The sequence below is a fragment of the Homarus americanus genome, unplaced genomic scaffold (assembly GCF_018991925.1).
Source record: "Homarus americanus isolate GMGI-L3 unplaced genomic scaffold, GMGI_Hamer_2.0 scaffold20888, whole genome shotgun sequence".
Classification (NCBI taxonomy): domain Eukaryota; kingdom Metazoa; phylum Arthropoda; class Malacostraca; order Decapoda; family Nephropidae; genus Homarus; species Homarus americanus.
In genome coordinates this window covers 87,501-104,428 of record NW_024730425.1, presented here as the reverse complement: position 1 = coordinate 104,428, position 16,928 = coordinate 87,501, and the positions used below count along the sequence as shown (strand labels likewise).

The 16,928-nt window shown below is 37.2% G+C and overlaps 1 protein-coding gene across 1 annotated transcript; it reads right to left on the bottom strand.

Annotated features, from left to right (window-relative positions):
• LOC121866982 (cytochrome b-c1 complex subunit 7-like) lies at positions 1-13,122 on the bottom strand. The gene is made up of 4 exons (XM_042366733.1): positions 13,005-13,122; positions 6,596-6,655; positions 2,761-2,927; positions 1-336 (listed from the first exon to the last, which is right to left on the bottom strand). The coding sequence occupies exons 1-4, from the start codon at positions 13,036-13,038 to the stop codon at positions 250-252; spliced, it is 348 nt and encodes a 115-aa protein (XP_042222667.1). The 5' UTR covers positions 13,039-13,122; the 3' UTR covers positions 1-249.
• Between the last annotated feature and the right edge of the window lie 3,806 nt (positions 13,123-16,928).

Sequence of the window (16,928 nt, the reverse complement as noted above, 5' to 3'; positions counted from 1 at the left end):
TTATACAACATTTTGACCTTTAATACATTCATAACTACATTCAAAACATTCACCTGAGGGCTTTTCTAAATAAAAATTAGGTATAGTAATAATATACAGGGGCTGTTTTTGGCAAACAAGCTTTTTTTTTCAACCATGGAAAAATGTTAAATTTCATGTACTAATCAATAATGCAATGTTATGTAAACAATTTATTTGGACTGTAATTATCATTAAACTATTCACATCCTGAGCAAAGCCAGAAAGTATTTACTTCTTGTTCCACTCTTCCATTTCCTTCCTCTCCTTGATTACCTCACTGAGGTATGGCTGCAGATAACGTCCCTTCTCACGGTCCTGTAGATAAGATACGTTTTTATTATAAATACTGTATGAAATATGGTGACATGAATTGGGTCAGCAGATGTGTGATTTTAATTCTAACTGTGCTGTGATCAACATGATATGGTAGACAACTTGATCAAATTGACTCTTAAAATAGTTGATAATTTGCTTTAGCTTAAATTATAAAAGCTAATGACAGTACCTTTGGGGTCAAGACCAAATGATTTGGAAGATTTTCCATTATCCTGGGTCTTAACTCGTCTAACTGTGACCCCAGGCCTACCAGTAGACTATATCAAATTTGCTTTTACACTCATACGAACTCGGTTGAATAATTTGTTTTACTTCTTAAACAAAATGAAAACATTATTGTATGCACACTGAACTCCAAATGAAGAGAATCACTAATATAGTATTTTCAGAAGTTGAGAGTTACTTAGGAAGGTTTACATAGCACTGTATCTTGGGTTCATTTACTTCTGACTTATGGCAACTTCTCGTGTCCAGACATTTGCAATAAGTAGAGTTCATAAATACAGGGGTAATTATTGTCTGATTGATAAATACCCTAATGCTGTACCTTGATCATCTTTTATTATATTTATTTGTATATAATATTATTCTGTTCACGTAGTTTTTAAAATTAATATTGGTCAAACCGAACAAAAAATTTGAGGTAACTTATGCCAGATACTTCCTGTTGTCACATAATATCATGCAGCAAGATTTTAAAAGACTGATGGTTCCTTATCTACTGCTTTCTTGAAAAGAATGGTGGGTTGGTATTAATTGTTTTGTAAAATTGATAGCAAAACAAAGTATAAAAGCATACAGTATAAGGAATATATGAGGTGTTTCCAGGATGAACGATGAAACAAGAATTTTTCTGAAAATCCGTTTTCCACGGTCTTGTGTAGCCACATCATGTTCTACCATGTGAGACTCAAAGACAGGAATTTTTCATTTTTTCCCCAGTAGCAAGACTTGGTGGGGGAGGGGGTTGGGATTCATAGAATGTCAACTTTAGTCTCGCACGGAGTGTGCGGCTAATTCCAATGGGTGTCATGCTCACACCCTCTATTCTGTGTTGTGAAGTTTATGCAGGGATTTACCCTTTTTATACCATAATTAGTGTAGAACATGAGTTCTTTTGGCAGTGATAGTGATATTTTGTTATATTTTTCATGTGCTTTTATCATTAATATTAATGATATTTATTTCATATTTTATTTTTTAGTACAAGTGATATCTCCGTTAGCTGGAACAATTGGTACAGAGCACTTCCGGGAATGAGAGATTTCCAGGTAACGAGACAACTCTCTTGAAGCCAGAAAAAATCCCTCATCCCCAGAATTTTCCAGGTACTGAGAAAATGTTCTTGGAATTTTCCAGAAAATATGCCCCTCTGAAAATCAGAACCAGATGGAATTTTCTGGAAAATTCTGGCTTTAGGAACGACTTTCCGAGAAAATTTCAATTCCAGCTATTGGAAAGTTCCAAGTTTGAGGGATTCTGGATAATGGGGATATTACTAAGTAGTTATCACTATTAGCAACCAGGCATATTATGGAATGTTATAAATTTTTCTCATATATATTCATAATGTATTGCCCCAACTATAAAATAAGACATAAATGATTAAAAATTATAGATTTTCTTGAGTTATGGACTACAAATTGAAGAAAAAATCAAATGCATTTTCCCAAAACTTTGCTTTCATACACTTGCCCCTTTTTCCTGGTAATGACTCATATAATAATGTACACTCACGCACCATAGTTTCGATGCACCCTCTACCCCTGACTCGATGGAAGTCGTAGCCTTGGCTTCATACCAAACGTCCCCCCCCCCTCCATTGTTCAGTGGTACAATGTGGTAGCTCGAAGCTTCACTGTATTGTACGAATAGCAGTTCATGATTTGAGAGAATATATGCACGATACAGGTTTTTTAGTGACAACACTATTTACCATCACTATACAAGAGGGACCGTTCGGTTTGCAGCCCTGACTACAACTTCCCTCGAGCCAAGAGTAGGGGTAGAGGGTGCATCGAAACTATGGCGCGTGAGTGTACCTGTACGGTTTTACTATTTAATTCACAAAACAATATTCTTTTCAAGATACAGTGCTCTATAAGGCTATTTATTCAATCACATAATTATTTATGAATTTTCTACTTCTTGCAAACATTTCCACACACAAGAAACTACTGAATCACATGTAAACAAATCCAAGATAGTGCAATTAGGTCTACCTAGGCAACTCTTAACTTCTAAAACCACTATTTTTTTTTAAGTATTTCTTAATTTTGTCATTTAAGAAACAAAAGAAATGTTTTAATGAGTTGTGTGAAAACAAAACATAGCTAGGGAAGAAAATTTGACCTTATCAAGGTAAGAAAATGTCTGTTTTCTGAGATCCTGTACTGTACTTACTTCCTCATAGCTAATCCACTGATCTTTAGGGAGAATGCTCTTCGTCAGGGAAAGCTGGAGTGCTCGCTGTGCTCTAAAATTGCGTTCGTCCAATACACTCTGAGGTACACGGCGCAGTGCCTCCTGGATATCTGCTGTCTCATACAAACAGTCATCATGGTACAATCCTGTATAGATTAAATCTCAATTAGTTATGAAAAATCCCCAAGCAATTAATGTATTGATCTTGAAATACTATTTTTTGGGGCAGAGTATGGAGCTAGCTAGAAGCATTCTCATAATACAGGCTCCATATTTGGGGGGTTCTATGGCCTCAGACAATGATTAATTAGATCACCTGGGGTTGGTTTATTAACCCATTTGAGCAAACCATTCATCCTTCCCTCCTAATGCTCCCACAATGCGAGAAATATGATACAAGTACTACCTGTCCTTTGGAGATAGATCTTTTATAAGTTGTCTGCCAACTAGCTCACTTTATCCCAAAGCCACTTTGAAATTAGTTCTAATTGAATAAACCACAAATCCTAGAAAGGGGAGGGGGCCAGTTTAACCTACTTGGCTATGGGTTGTCAGAAATGGAGTTTCCATTTCTAGTCTATGTCTTTTGTCAGATGGCATGTCATAATCAAAAGCCAGCTACACAAGATCAAGAGTGTACTATATAACGTACTGTAATCCCTTCCTGTAAAATCACTTAACATCCAGGCAGATACCAGTAACAATTATAGCCCTATATCAGACCACTTAGTCTCCTATTAGACGACTCATGTGAAACTGCCTCTGATGCAAGAATTAAGTACATAACATGCAGGCTAACAAGAAGGGGGAGAATCCATAAAGTACAGAAAGGGAAATCCAGATGTTCCCTCACCACATCCAAAAGCTTTACAAAACTGTCATCATACTGAAAACTAACCTACACTCACTGAAAAACCACAGTAGTACAGAAACTAAGTAACCCTGGAATATCCAAAACCCCACACACACACAGTCCCTGATTTATGAAAATCCAGTATACAAGACAAATAGTTTTGTCTCATGTTTTAATTTCCGTGTGAAAAGACTACAGTACTGTAGATATATTTTTTCCTGCAGCATCAGAAGATGTGGAAGCACTGACACAGGTATATCGGGGCTTCTCATACTGGGCCTGGTCAGTTTATAAAGACAGTTTAACTAAAAATAACATTCAGAACTAAGCTGTATAAAAGTGGTAAATTAAGCTAAAAATAAACTCCCTTTAAATCAGACTTATGCAAGTCAGAAAACCCCATAAGTCAGACAACCTCCAGCTTAGATGGGGTCACATGGGGTGGAAGTTTGGCAGTGTCAGTTCCCATGCGTTTGTTGTCGCGATCGTTGCTTTGCCGCATACATTATGTTTTGTTTGTATTTGGTGTTTCCCGGGTGTATTATTATGGCCTCTAAAGCATGTAAAGACAAAATAACACCACTAGGAGAAAAGGAATGCTGCTCAGAACTCTACCAATTGAAGAGTAAAGATATGTGGCAGAATCGATGCTGGGGTCTCCACCAGCTAACTTTAAATGCATACTAATTATACGCCAGTAAGTGTAAATGAATAATGTATAAAGTGTAATCAAATGTAAGTGCAAATATACATACTGTAAGTGTATGCAGCCATCCATCAACCACCACCTCAAGATTCATCTGCTACAATAAAAGTAAGTACTGTACGTAGTGTAAATGCATACTTTTAAATTTTGTTTTTGACAGCGGATAGTTTGCTATATAGAGATTAGTAAGGGGTGAAACCTCTAAATAATGGATTATATGGAAGAGGATATAAAGCATCCCTACTCAACTTCTGAAAAGTACTAAAGTGCAAGGCCAATGTAGTTTGATCAAGAAAATCCATTTCTTAATAAACCTTGTGAAGAGTGACAGCAGAACACTGTATGTACACACAAGCTTTTAAGGGTTTCCCAAAAGGCATCGGGGTCATATCTGGTGTATGCTACTTCAGACTTGTGCCACTAAAAAATAAGAAACTGCTCTGCTCCTTCAGACATGAGTCACAAAAAAAAAGAAACTGCTCCCCCTTACTTCTTTTCCCACGACCTCCATAAAAATGAGAGGCACTAGCAGATCCTTCACATTAATATGAAACCTTAAGAGTAATGGAAACCCTGTCCTTGATTGGACACATCTGTCCAAATGAACAAATCTCACTTAAAAAAGTATCGATGACTAAAAAAAGACAAATGTCACTTAAAATCTATTAATGAAGCACCATTTTCAACTTCATATGACTTCAACAGGTTTATCCTATATCTCACCTGTCATGACTTATTAATACTCCAAGGTGCTAACTGGTGAAAATTACAGGAGCAGAAAAAACATTTTCACACCAAATCCTCAAACTGGATACTTTCCTAAGGGACAAGAAAATGTGTACTTCATAAAAAATCAGTAAATATTTTCAGTTGGAAGACCAACTGACCCATCTCTAGCATCCCATTAGTCCTAGTTACTAATAATACAGTACAGTACTAAAGTGGCTAGGAGAAACCCTTTATTTCTCCCAGTGTGATGGAGAGGGAAGGCTACAGTTTATCCAAATGGTTTAATAAATCAATCCTGGCCAGCATAATGAGGGTTTACCCAAGGGCAGAGAAACCCTAACTGCAGCCATAAATGATGAAACTGTTGGCTAAAAGTATGATCAAAAGCTAATACTGTATCTTAATTATCTCCATTTTCACATACCTTTTCCTGTTATCATGCATTGATGCTTGACAGGTGTTTATTAGAGTAGGAATTCCAGCTGGATATTGGCATCTATCCAGTATATGGCTAGATATTCATTTATGTCAGGATGGATACTTGTCCTATCCAATAAGATAGCTGGGTATTAATTAAGGAGACTGGATAACATTAAAAAAAATAAAGTATTAAATATTGCATAGACTGTAGTAAAAAAAAAAGTGACAAGGGGAAAGAAGTATGCAAACTAGCCAAAGTTGAGAGAAGAAAAATATAAGGAAGGTCAGTCAACTGCAGTTTCATGTTTTAACTGTAAAGTCTTGATGTGAGGATGGGTGGCAGTGGTAGTCAAAGTCACAAAATAGTCTCCAAATGGTTAGCATGTCTTTAGCAGTTTGCACTTGTATTTCAAATTGTATTTCTGGTATAACAATGAATGTTTAATAACATAGCAGCAAATGATGTAGTGGGGCTATTATGCTAAATCTTTCACTCTTTCTAATAAATAAATGTTGCACACACACACAAACTTCTACAATTCAAAAATTTCAAATGCTTTACTGTACCTCATACCCTAATTAAATTTTTTTTCTGATTCAAAGCAAAAACTTATGAAATAGGTTGAATTTCACAACCTATACTGCACTGCCCCAGACCCATTTCTACCACTGATTCATCAGTTATTCCTTACATCTTGCCCGAAAGGAGCATTTTTCCAACATGTCTTTCTGAGACTTTATAACCTTCATGTCTTCAAATACAGTACATATAGGACACACAAAGACCAAATAACAATACAGTATTGTGCATTAATATTTCTGCTTTTAAAAGGTGCAGGGAAAGCTACCCTTGAGCATACCTAGTGCTAACTGAGCAAAACTGTGTGTCATCAAAGTTCTGTGCAATTCTCTTGCTACGGTACTTTTAAGCATTTAACCCTCTCTCGCTATTGTTGCACCTTAGAATTTAATTCTGGCTATTGCCAGGCAACTTTATTCAGCTTAGAGAAACCCCTAGGAGCCAAAGGGTTAAAAAAGGATACCAACCAAACTTCTACTCTTATGATGGAGTATAAAAACAAGAGAGACCTTTGATGGTAACTTACCCATCTGGTTGAAGGCTGAAGCTCTGAAGATAAACCGCTTCAATGAGTTATTGAATTGAGCTGTGAAAAAAAAATATATATATATATATACGTACCTGTATAGTATTTGTATGTATATACAGTATATATACTGTATTAACACAATATCAAAAGACAAAAAAGCATAAAGCTGAACAAATAATCCTCTCACATATAATGCAGGGGTGGATCCAGGGGAGTGGGGTCCCAGGGGTCTGGACCCCCCCCCCCCTCCTTTCATCAAAAAATTCCAATACTTTGTCTTTAATGCAGTATTATACTCAGGTGTTTTTGTATAGTAAAAAGTAAATACCATTCACTTCACAATATCTCCTAACATCAAGTGCACATGGCTTCAAAATGCTCATGATATTGGTCAGATTTAAAAAATAAAGAAATTCAAAATATATAAAAATAAATAAGAAAAGGGGGGGAGGAGGGGGCTTAAAGTGCCCCCCCAGCTGGGTGGCTCACTTTACTCGCCATGTTCCCCCACCCACAAATTCTTGGACCACCCCTTTTGATATTCCTGGATCTGCCCCTGTACTGTACCATAATCAGCAAGGTAATCTTCTCACATAACAAATTATAGCAGCAAAGTAACCCTTTCACATAAATCATCAGGAATTTTCTAAGGTTCAAAGGTCTGTAACTGTTAAATATCATTAAAATCCACCAACTTGTGAACTCATCCAAAGGCACAATGGTAAATACTGTAGTATTACTTGGAATATAATTAAATTCATCACATTTGGTAAAGTTACTGCACAAGCACTGTACTGGTTCTCTTAAAAACAACAGTACAGGCATGCCATTGAAAAAAATATTGTATAGGAATAATGATTTGGTCTCCATATACAAGTGAAAACCATATACTGTACAGTGGTTTATATAAAAAATAATATAATATGCAATTATCAAAATATAAATGAATAAATTGATAACATAAATAATAATAAAACAGTACTGTACCTGTAAAATAAAATACCTGCACTGTACTGTACTATACAGTATACAATAAACCCTTGCTATTTGTGATTCGTGATTTTGACTACGCAGTATGCAGATGGTGGGTGGCTCGCTCACGAGCCTCTCCTGCAGCGCAACAATTCACCCCCACAACATCTCCTCTCCCTTTGTTTGCACTCAACCATTGCCTGCAATGCAGCATCTCTTGTGTTGTACACAAAACTTTAGTGTTTCTGTGTGAAATGGCCCCTAAAAGACTGCCTGGTGTCAGTGCTAGTGAAGTAAAACATTTAGAGACCTCAAAGCCAAGAGGAAACAACTACCTATTACGATGTTTTTCGAGAAAGAACCAGCCGCTTGCCCAGCTGATTCATCTCCCTCACCTACTCGGTCAGCTGCTGCTACCGCTCCACCACCAGCGCTACTCCAACAACCACCACTGCATCACCCTCTTCCAACAGTGATCCTGATGATCTCCCTATGCTTCAGTAACCAGATTTCATCCTACTGTACAGTACACTTCATCAAGCTCCAAACTTCCACATACGAAGGAGAGTAGTATTGGTGACTTAAGTTTCTCATTCACAGTACTGTATAGGTAAACAGTAGTACACTAAGGTAGTATAAGTTGCTATTCACAGTTTTGCCAATTCAGGCCATTCCTTGGAACCTAACCCCCACAAATAGTAAGGGTTTACTGAATACATTAATCAAATAAAATAATCATCTACTGTTAATGGTTACGACAGAAAATTTAAAAAATTCCACCATATAAATGATCAGAGGAAAGTAACAACACTACGCCAAACAAAGCAGATGCATTATGGAAGGATGCTTGTACAATATGCCCACATAGTGTTCATTTTCCTGCATTCAAGAGTCCAAATTCCTGTTTCAGTGATCAATGGAGGTATATTTGAAAAGGCTGTCTTTGTATGAACAGATCATTATACAAAAGATTGAAACATGGCCACAAATTACAGCTGCCAGATGTTTGGAAAACAAGGATTGCCTGAATAAATACTGTAATGTACTGTATTGTATTATAAAGTAGAAATGAGAGTTTGACCCAGAAAACCTATTTCAGAGCAAAGTCTGTGGTCCCTAACCTGTAGTTCGAGGGGGCCATGGCGCCCCCAGAACCATATTATGGAGCCAGCAAGTGTTCATTAGAAAAAATTGAATTATTTGGGATTCTTTGTAAGAGTGAAATAATGAAAATATGTAAAAACTTGATACAACTGTTGTGTACAGGACGTTTGTATTTACCCCAACCCAGGCCCAGAGAGAGAGCCAACCTTCTCACTGGGGGGTAACTACTGTACAGATGTCCTGTCCAAGAGTAAATGTAAAAGTATGGAACTGGTAACAGTTAGATGTGTAAAACTGCAAATAACTGAACAGTAGATATGATATTTTAATTTTCTTGAATGTAGTTCCACTATATTTACAATGATAAATGTGACCAAGAGCCTACAAAAGGTTGGGGACCACTGCTAGGCCATAGCAACTGGTGGCAAGCTTAAGTTCCCTAACTGCTCAGTAAAACTAATGTTCAAGAAGAGATTAAAATTAATGCTATGCCCTAAAATCCTGCAAGTGTGACAGTCATGAACCATGTAGCTTATCTTCTCTACTGCAGATCACCCATCATTTTAAAGGTGTAAACCAGGTTTGCAACGACAACACCACACCAGCTAACCTCCAAGGATATCCCTGGAAGGCAGGTGGGATCCAGACTACTCCTCAATGATTCTTGTTATTTCTTCGGTTATGCAGTAGACAAGTTCTCTTAAGCACTGTAGGCAAGTACAGGCAGATGTATAACAGCCTCATCTTACATAATTTTACTTAATGGACAAAAACAAAATATTCATTGAATAAATACTACAGGTATATAATATCACATGCTGTACCATTGAAAAAACAATAATGAATTAAATCCATCCAATGTACAGCCAACAAAAGACTTTTCTGCACCTTTACAATTAAACATTATGACAAGGCCCCAAGAATTCTGAACAACACTCATTTACTAGGGTGATCCTGTTAATTTTTTTTTCTTAACTATACATGATCTACAGAATACAGTACATCATATTGGTTACACAATGTATCACACAATCAGAAGTACCAACCTTACCAAGTGACTGAAATGAACATAGCCTCAGTCAGTGATCGTTGTAAAGGCCGTCAGACCCAGGGATGCATGTGTTAATTAGAATTTCATGCCTGTCATGTTTGGAAAATGGCCTGGAGTGAGTGTGTTCAAAAAGCAACCAAGGAGACCAGAAAAGTCATTAGCATGGATATGTAAATGTAAGTGATACAGAAGGAGTGAGGCAGGGGTGGTAAGCAACGTGGCAAACTGACAAAATTAACATATTAAATTTATCCTTCTCTGTTTTTTATGCTAATAACATCTTAATTTATCTTTAAAAGGTCACACTAACATCTACTGAGCCATTACTGTCACCACCCACATGCGTCAATGTAAAGAAAGGAGTGCTAGTGTCGTCGAAGCTCGGAAAATCACAATTATTACATATACGAAAAGGGTAAAATTTTAAACAATTCTAAGACTCTTCTTCTATAGCGTTTTCGTTGGAAATTTATATTTTTGAGTATTTTAATTGATAAAATAACCAAAAATATTGCTTGTTTAAAGAGGACAGGGCTTTGAAGTAGAAGAAAAATGGGGTAAAATACTATAGTGTGAGTGTGAGTGTGTGTGTGTGTGATATATAAACACAAAACAAACTTTTGAAAACCTGACCTAACATTTCCTCACCTTTAAAAATCCTAAAACTTTTAAAAAGTTTACCTTATCATGTTTTCGGTGTTTAGAAGGTGATGGTGTTGTTTTTGGCTTTAATGTGTGTTTATGTTGTTTTCGGTGTTCAGAGGAGGGATCCACAAACTCTTAAGTGATTCTTAATATCTTTACAAGTTAGGAATGTTAGGTAAAGTTTTCAAAGTTTTGTTAGGTGTTATTTTTAGTATTTTACCCCACATTTTCCCTCTACTTCAAAGCCCTGCCCACTTCAAACAAATAATATTGTTGGTAACTTTATCGGCTAAAATACTAAAAAAAAATCTAAATTTCCGACCAATACACTATAGAAGAGTGTCTTAGAATTGTCTAAACTACCGATTCCAAAACTAAATATCCTAAAATTCGTTACATGACCAAAACGATAATAATACTGTCCCATGAAGAACTGATTTCCTCATCCACGTGTGCTTCTCATGAGGAAACAACACATTTATCTTATAAGGAGAAATGTCTTCAAGTTGCTGGCTCAGATACACAACAGTTAACAAATACCATACCTCACTCAGATCAATTAGCTACAATTTCACTTTAAGATTGGTAAAACTTTAGTTCTGGTCATCCCTGTAGTATATAGATATCCAAGCCATGTGATTTCTGACAGATATGAAGGTCCAAACCATTCAAAATACACCAAAAACCACCGGAAAAACATAGTTTGGATATCTAACCTGACCTAATTCTTAAGATTCCCCGGATGACCGAAACTAAAATAAAACCCACAGTATTACCATATATCAAGGGTAAATTGAAGGTAAAATTTTAGTTTCATACAACCATGGAATCTGGGATTTTTAACACATGCAATCGATATATTTCATCATTCTACACACTTCTGGGTTAATATTGACGAGTGACCCGCGGATGAGTTATTTGTTTTACTGTTTATTTTCTTACTTTATTTTCATCGGTGAGTTCTGATATGATCATAATTTCTTGTGCAAATGCTTCGTTTTGTAGATAATCAGGTGCCTAAGAGAGCAAAACTTTATCTTCCCGGCGGCAATGCGGCCACACTCGTCTCCCATTCCCGCACCAGTTTCATTTTCAGCATGGCATGTGAAGGTTGTTGCCGGTCTTGTGCTACAGTTCTAGTGCTTATAAAGGAACTTGGATTGAAAATGCTAAGATTAAACCCAGTACGTATTGTACTTTTATTTATAAACATCTTTCTACAAAAGTACTTTTCACAGCAATATTGTGAAAATGAACTGGGTTTGTGTGTAAAGTCTGTTGTATATGACGCATTTCCAAACACTCCGCTGCCCGGGCTTGACCAACGCCAAAAATTGCCGATGCTCAGTTTATGCTTAAGAACCGTTTGGTATGGATGGCTGCTCTCACGTCCACAAAAAATTTAAAATTACACCATATCATATTAAGTTCTTTCTGTTTAATAAGGAAGTAAGGTCAGGTTAGGTAGGTTTGTTTGGTTAGGTTGGTGAGGTCTGTTTTTCTTACCCACTAAGGTAAGGTTAGGTTTAAACTAGAAGTAACAACTTTTTAACACATTTGCACAAGCTACAAGTGTCCACTATAAAAAAACTGCAAAATTGCAGCATTTTAAAAATCTTTTTCCATGAAAAGTCGGCCGCGGGTCAGTCGTCAATATTTACCCACTTGTCACATCAGTGGTGAAGAGGATAAAAAGCAAGTGAATAAAAATGAACCTAATAGAACCTGACCTAACCAACCAAAGAAGCCTACCTAACATTACCTAACTTCCTAGACAGGGGGTTAACACAATGCCATATTAAAGAAAAAGTACTTATTTTGATACCTGGCACCAATGAAAGCAACACTGTTGAGGCATCATGGTGTAATTTTACGTTTTTTGTGGTCGTGAGAGAACGCTCGGATTGAGTGGGTCGGCTGTAAATAAAGTGAGCACTCCACCACATGCACTGAATGCAGATTTTTTAGAAGTATTTACGGAATATAATTAATTTCTTCACATACCAAGCACGTAGACATCATTTTAATGTCATATGATTTTTTTTCAGTATTTTCCCCTGCAATTTCCTTTATCCTTCATGTCCTGCCCACTACAGGTGATTTATGATCGTATAGTGAAAAACTAAAAAAAATAAATATTGACATTATTATTCACTTGCAACAAGTGTATAGAATGAAAGTTAGTCAGATTGATGAGATATAATTATTGCATGTGTGAAAAATACCAGATTCCATGGTTGTACAAAAGTGAAATAATACCACAATGAAAATTTTATTTGGTTGTTTGAAAAATTAACTCGCGGCAAACAAATTGAGACCTGGTAGGTCGACTTTCAAATACTAGTCGAAATAAATTTTCTATTCAGAGCACATAATTATGCAAGACTTAGGACAGAAATCATGGATTATCCTACTGGTGCAACCATTTAACACTTCTGCGAAGAGACAGTTTAATAATAACCCCTACCACTGAGCACCCTTAAGCAGATCAGCTGATCAACAACAACCGGATACCAGTAAATTGGAGTCACCTTGAATATCCTGGCACAATTGCACTCTAATAACTGCTATGATCTTACAAGGCTTACTCAACACACTCTCATTCTAAATTTTTCCGAAAACCTGGTAATATACCCAAAAATCCGACGGATTTTGCAGCAGCAGCCATGGTCGGAGAGGAACCAGCAGTCCAGCAGGTAGCAGCTGTGATGCAACGTAAAGTGCTCCAATCATCGCTAAAAACAGCATTGGTTCTATTGATCCTTGCTAAGATTAGCATACACTATTTCCTAATTTCAAAATAATGTCTAATCCTTCTTTACGAAAAATATTAAATTAATAAATACGTTCAAGATATAATTGTTAAATTATTAATAATAAAACTACACCTATATCCATATCTTGATTTAATGATCTGGTAACACTGTTTAGCAGACAATAAAGGGTACATAACCACAACTACACCTTCTACTAATAATAATGATGATAATAATAACAATAATATTATTCGTTCCGTAAAATCATTTAACATGTTTATAATTGGTTTGCTATTTATATACTCTATATACAAGCATGCACTTCAGCATATATATTATAGACAATACTACAGAGGTATACAATTTCCAATGCTGTTTATCTACCAATGCTGTTTATCTACCGAAAAATGCTTACATTCACCACTACAAGAACTTATAACACTTTTATTATTATTATTATTATTATTATTATTATTATTATTATTATTATTATCATTATTATTATTATAAAGGCTTTGAAGGATTGAAAAGTCTATTTTTGGTGGGTGTACTGAGGGAGTGTATGAGCGCTAGAGGAATCCCAAGTAATCTTAGTTATAAAAACTTAGGCTACACTGTATCTGCTGGGTTCAGTATTAACGTGTAAGTTGAGTAAAGTCTTGTAATTGTACTGTAATGCCACGTACCACCAGTAGGTGTGAGAAGTAAAGAAATCTACAAGGAGTGCCATATACTATGTATTGTGAGTAGGGCCAAGGAACTGGTCCTACTATGCCATGTAATGTAACACCTGTAAGGTTGTGTGCAGTAAGAGTGTAAGATCTGAGTATAACTGTTGAGTAAAGAAATAAGAAAATAAGTAAATAGGAAAATAAGTAAAGAAGGAAGTACTGAGTCTGCAATAAGCCCAGGAGTTGAACCTGGTAGTTATAAATTAATAATATCTCTCTTTCCCTTTGATTTCATATTAATAAACTTGTTCTTAGAGTATTTTAGGTGTATTCATTTCTCCCACAGTATTTTACCTTTATTTCCGTCCAAGTGATTTGATACCAGAATTACTATACCCATGTGCCTAGACCCTCGACCATGTTACCAAAAGAATGACCATGCTACCAAAAGAATGTCCATGCTACCAAAATAATGTCCATGCTACCAAAAGAATGTCCATGCTACCAAAAGAATATGTGACGGAACTGAGTAAGAGTAAGAAAAGAACAAGATAAGTAAGTAAGATAAGGGTGGTGTAGGTGTTGGAAAACACTCGCCCTTACAACACTAGCAAATTCGCTAAACCTTGAATTTGTTGCAGCAGTCACCCATAATCCACTGCCGTTTTCTATGATACGAAGACTACACGTCAGGTCTGTAAGCGGTTCCCTGGCTCTGCCTCAATTATATCATGTTGGGTGACACGCAGTCTTTTTACCTTTACCACAGAAGGCTGACACAACATCACAACCAATGAATGCATGGCAAAATGTTATTCCAGTGGCTTTTTCAAGCCCTATGGCTACAACTAACTCATAAACAGGAATCCATCTTGTAGATGCCCCTTGACCATAAGAAATCCACCTTTCTTCAAGACCAATGTTGTCTACTGCAGATGCAGTAAAAATATAATTTCTCAATACAGGTGGGCATGTCATGGTCACAAATGTACGGCTAGTAATTTCAACACTTAATTATTCATATTATTCTCCACCGTCCACAGAACATGTGTAAAACGAACGAGTTACCCGTAGAAAGATCCTTGTTTTCTCTTGCGAGACGTGCCATTCGTTTTCTTCTAAAAAAATCCTGAAGTATACTCTTACAATGTAAATTGAAAGTTATGAGATTACTTTTTTTTACTTTTATCCTCATCACCACTGATCAGCTCGTTAGCCGCTTGGGCGATCGGTCACGTCTCTGTTACTTTTCCTTTTCTTTTATCCTCTTCACCAAATGATCGACTCGTTAACCGCTTGGGCGATCGGTCACGTCTCTGTTACGCAATGTTGGCAAGTACTGGGCATGCACCGACTCCTGAATGTACCTGAACCTGCTCCAGTGTTGGTCAAGTTTGGTCTTGAAAGAGCTCACACTCGGTGCCGTCACAACACTTTCTGGTAGATTGTTCCAAGAGTTCACAACTCTCACTCCGAAAAAGTTTGCCCTCACAGTTTTCTGGACTTGCGACTTCTTCAATCTTGAGCTGTGACCCCTTGTGGGGCAAGCGTCCGCCAGCTCCAAGTAAGGACACTCGACTGAGTAGTGCCCCTTGAGATGCTTATACACCTCAATTAGGTCACCACTTGCCCGTCTGTAGTACTGTATAATCTAGGCAAGTTCAAGCGCTCCAATCTCTCAGGGTAGCTGAGGTGCCGAAGTGCAGGTACCAGTCTGGTGGCCCTCTGACCATTTTCAACCAACTGACAGTCCCTAGCATATCTCGGGGACCAGACGGGGTGACAGTGCTCCAGATGGGGAAGCACTTCACTCGTGAAGATCGTTACGAGGGACGGACCGTCTAGATATCTGAACGACCTTCTTATAAGACCCAATACTTTATTTGCCTGATTTGCCTTCTTCTCGCAATGGCCCGAGAACTTCAGCTCATTGTCAACATACACCCCTAGGTCCTTCTCACATTCAGTCTCAATTAATGCAGTTTCTTCGTCCTGTTGGGACATATGATACGCCTCCTTACCGTTGGTTCGTCCCAGGTGCATCCTCTTACACTTCGTGACACTGAATCTCAGCAGCCATTTCTTCGACCATTCTTGGAGCCCACAGAGGTCCTTCTGCAGCTCTTCACAGTCTGCTTGGCACTGTCATAGAATGTTACCAGAAACCTATAGTTCTTTTGACTGAACATTGGTCCCGTTGACGTGAATACTTGTTTGGCTTATGTGGAAGTAAGGCCAAGTGGTCTTTGGAGTTTGTCTTAGTGTTAACGTAAATTTGGCCAAGTCTTGAGTGAACCCCAAGGGGTGGTTCATAGATGTATGTTCTGATAAAGGATCCAGCATTTAACTTAATTTATAAAAAAAAAATCTATTATATGTTGGGGGTATCATTCTCCTACAGTATTTACCTTTGATTCTTCCCCACACCTTGATACCATTAAATACAAATAGACCCACATGCCCCACACCTCGCCGACCCACATGCCCCACACCTCGCCACGTGGTTACCACCCAAGTGTTCTGTTACTATCACCTTAGTTAAATGATTAATGTTATATTATACAGTATGTTCTGATAGAAAAACCTGGGTGGTGGCATCTACCGTGACTATTGAAGATTGTAACATAAGTGATTTCCCAGGTAAGCCTTAGGTCAGAATATAACTAGAGAAGAGAAAAGTAACAGAGAACAGGAAATAGAGAAACAAGTATAAAGACAGAAAGAAATAAATACTTTGAGAAAGAAAGAAAGAATTAAGAAATACAGATAAAAATAACAGAGACGTAAAATACACCCTAGATAAAAAATCGCCTCCCTCTGTAGGCACACAACTCCATCTTGTACACACGAGAAAACAGCAGCATCGCCAAGTTGGGCAGATATTTCTAGAACCCGATCATAGGAAATGCAAATACCATGCTCAAGGAACTTGTCAATAAGCAATCTTTTCCTAGTCTTTGCAAACACAGACATGGCAATATACACAGCAAATGGGGTCTCGCGACCCTTCGAATGTCTGTAAGATTTAAGAAAACAGTTGAACAGCAACAGCTGTGCCATAGCAAGATCTGACTTGGTTGCTCTGTGCTGAATTTGTGATTTAATGTCTGCGCCATGTTCAGTCTTACATA

Coding starts and splice junctions, on each gene's coding strand:
- LOC121866982 (XM_042366733.1), bottom strand. CDS start 13,038: ATGGCTGCTGCTGCAAAATCCGTCGGATTTTTGG. Junction 6,656..13,004: donor AAAATCCGTCGGATTTTTGG/GTATATTACCAG, acceptor TTTTTTTCACAG/CTCAATTCAATAACTCATTG. Junction 2,928..6,595: donor TTCAGCCTTCAACCAGATGG/GTAAGTTACCAT, acceptor TAATCTATACAG/GATTGTACCATGATGACTGT.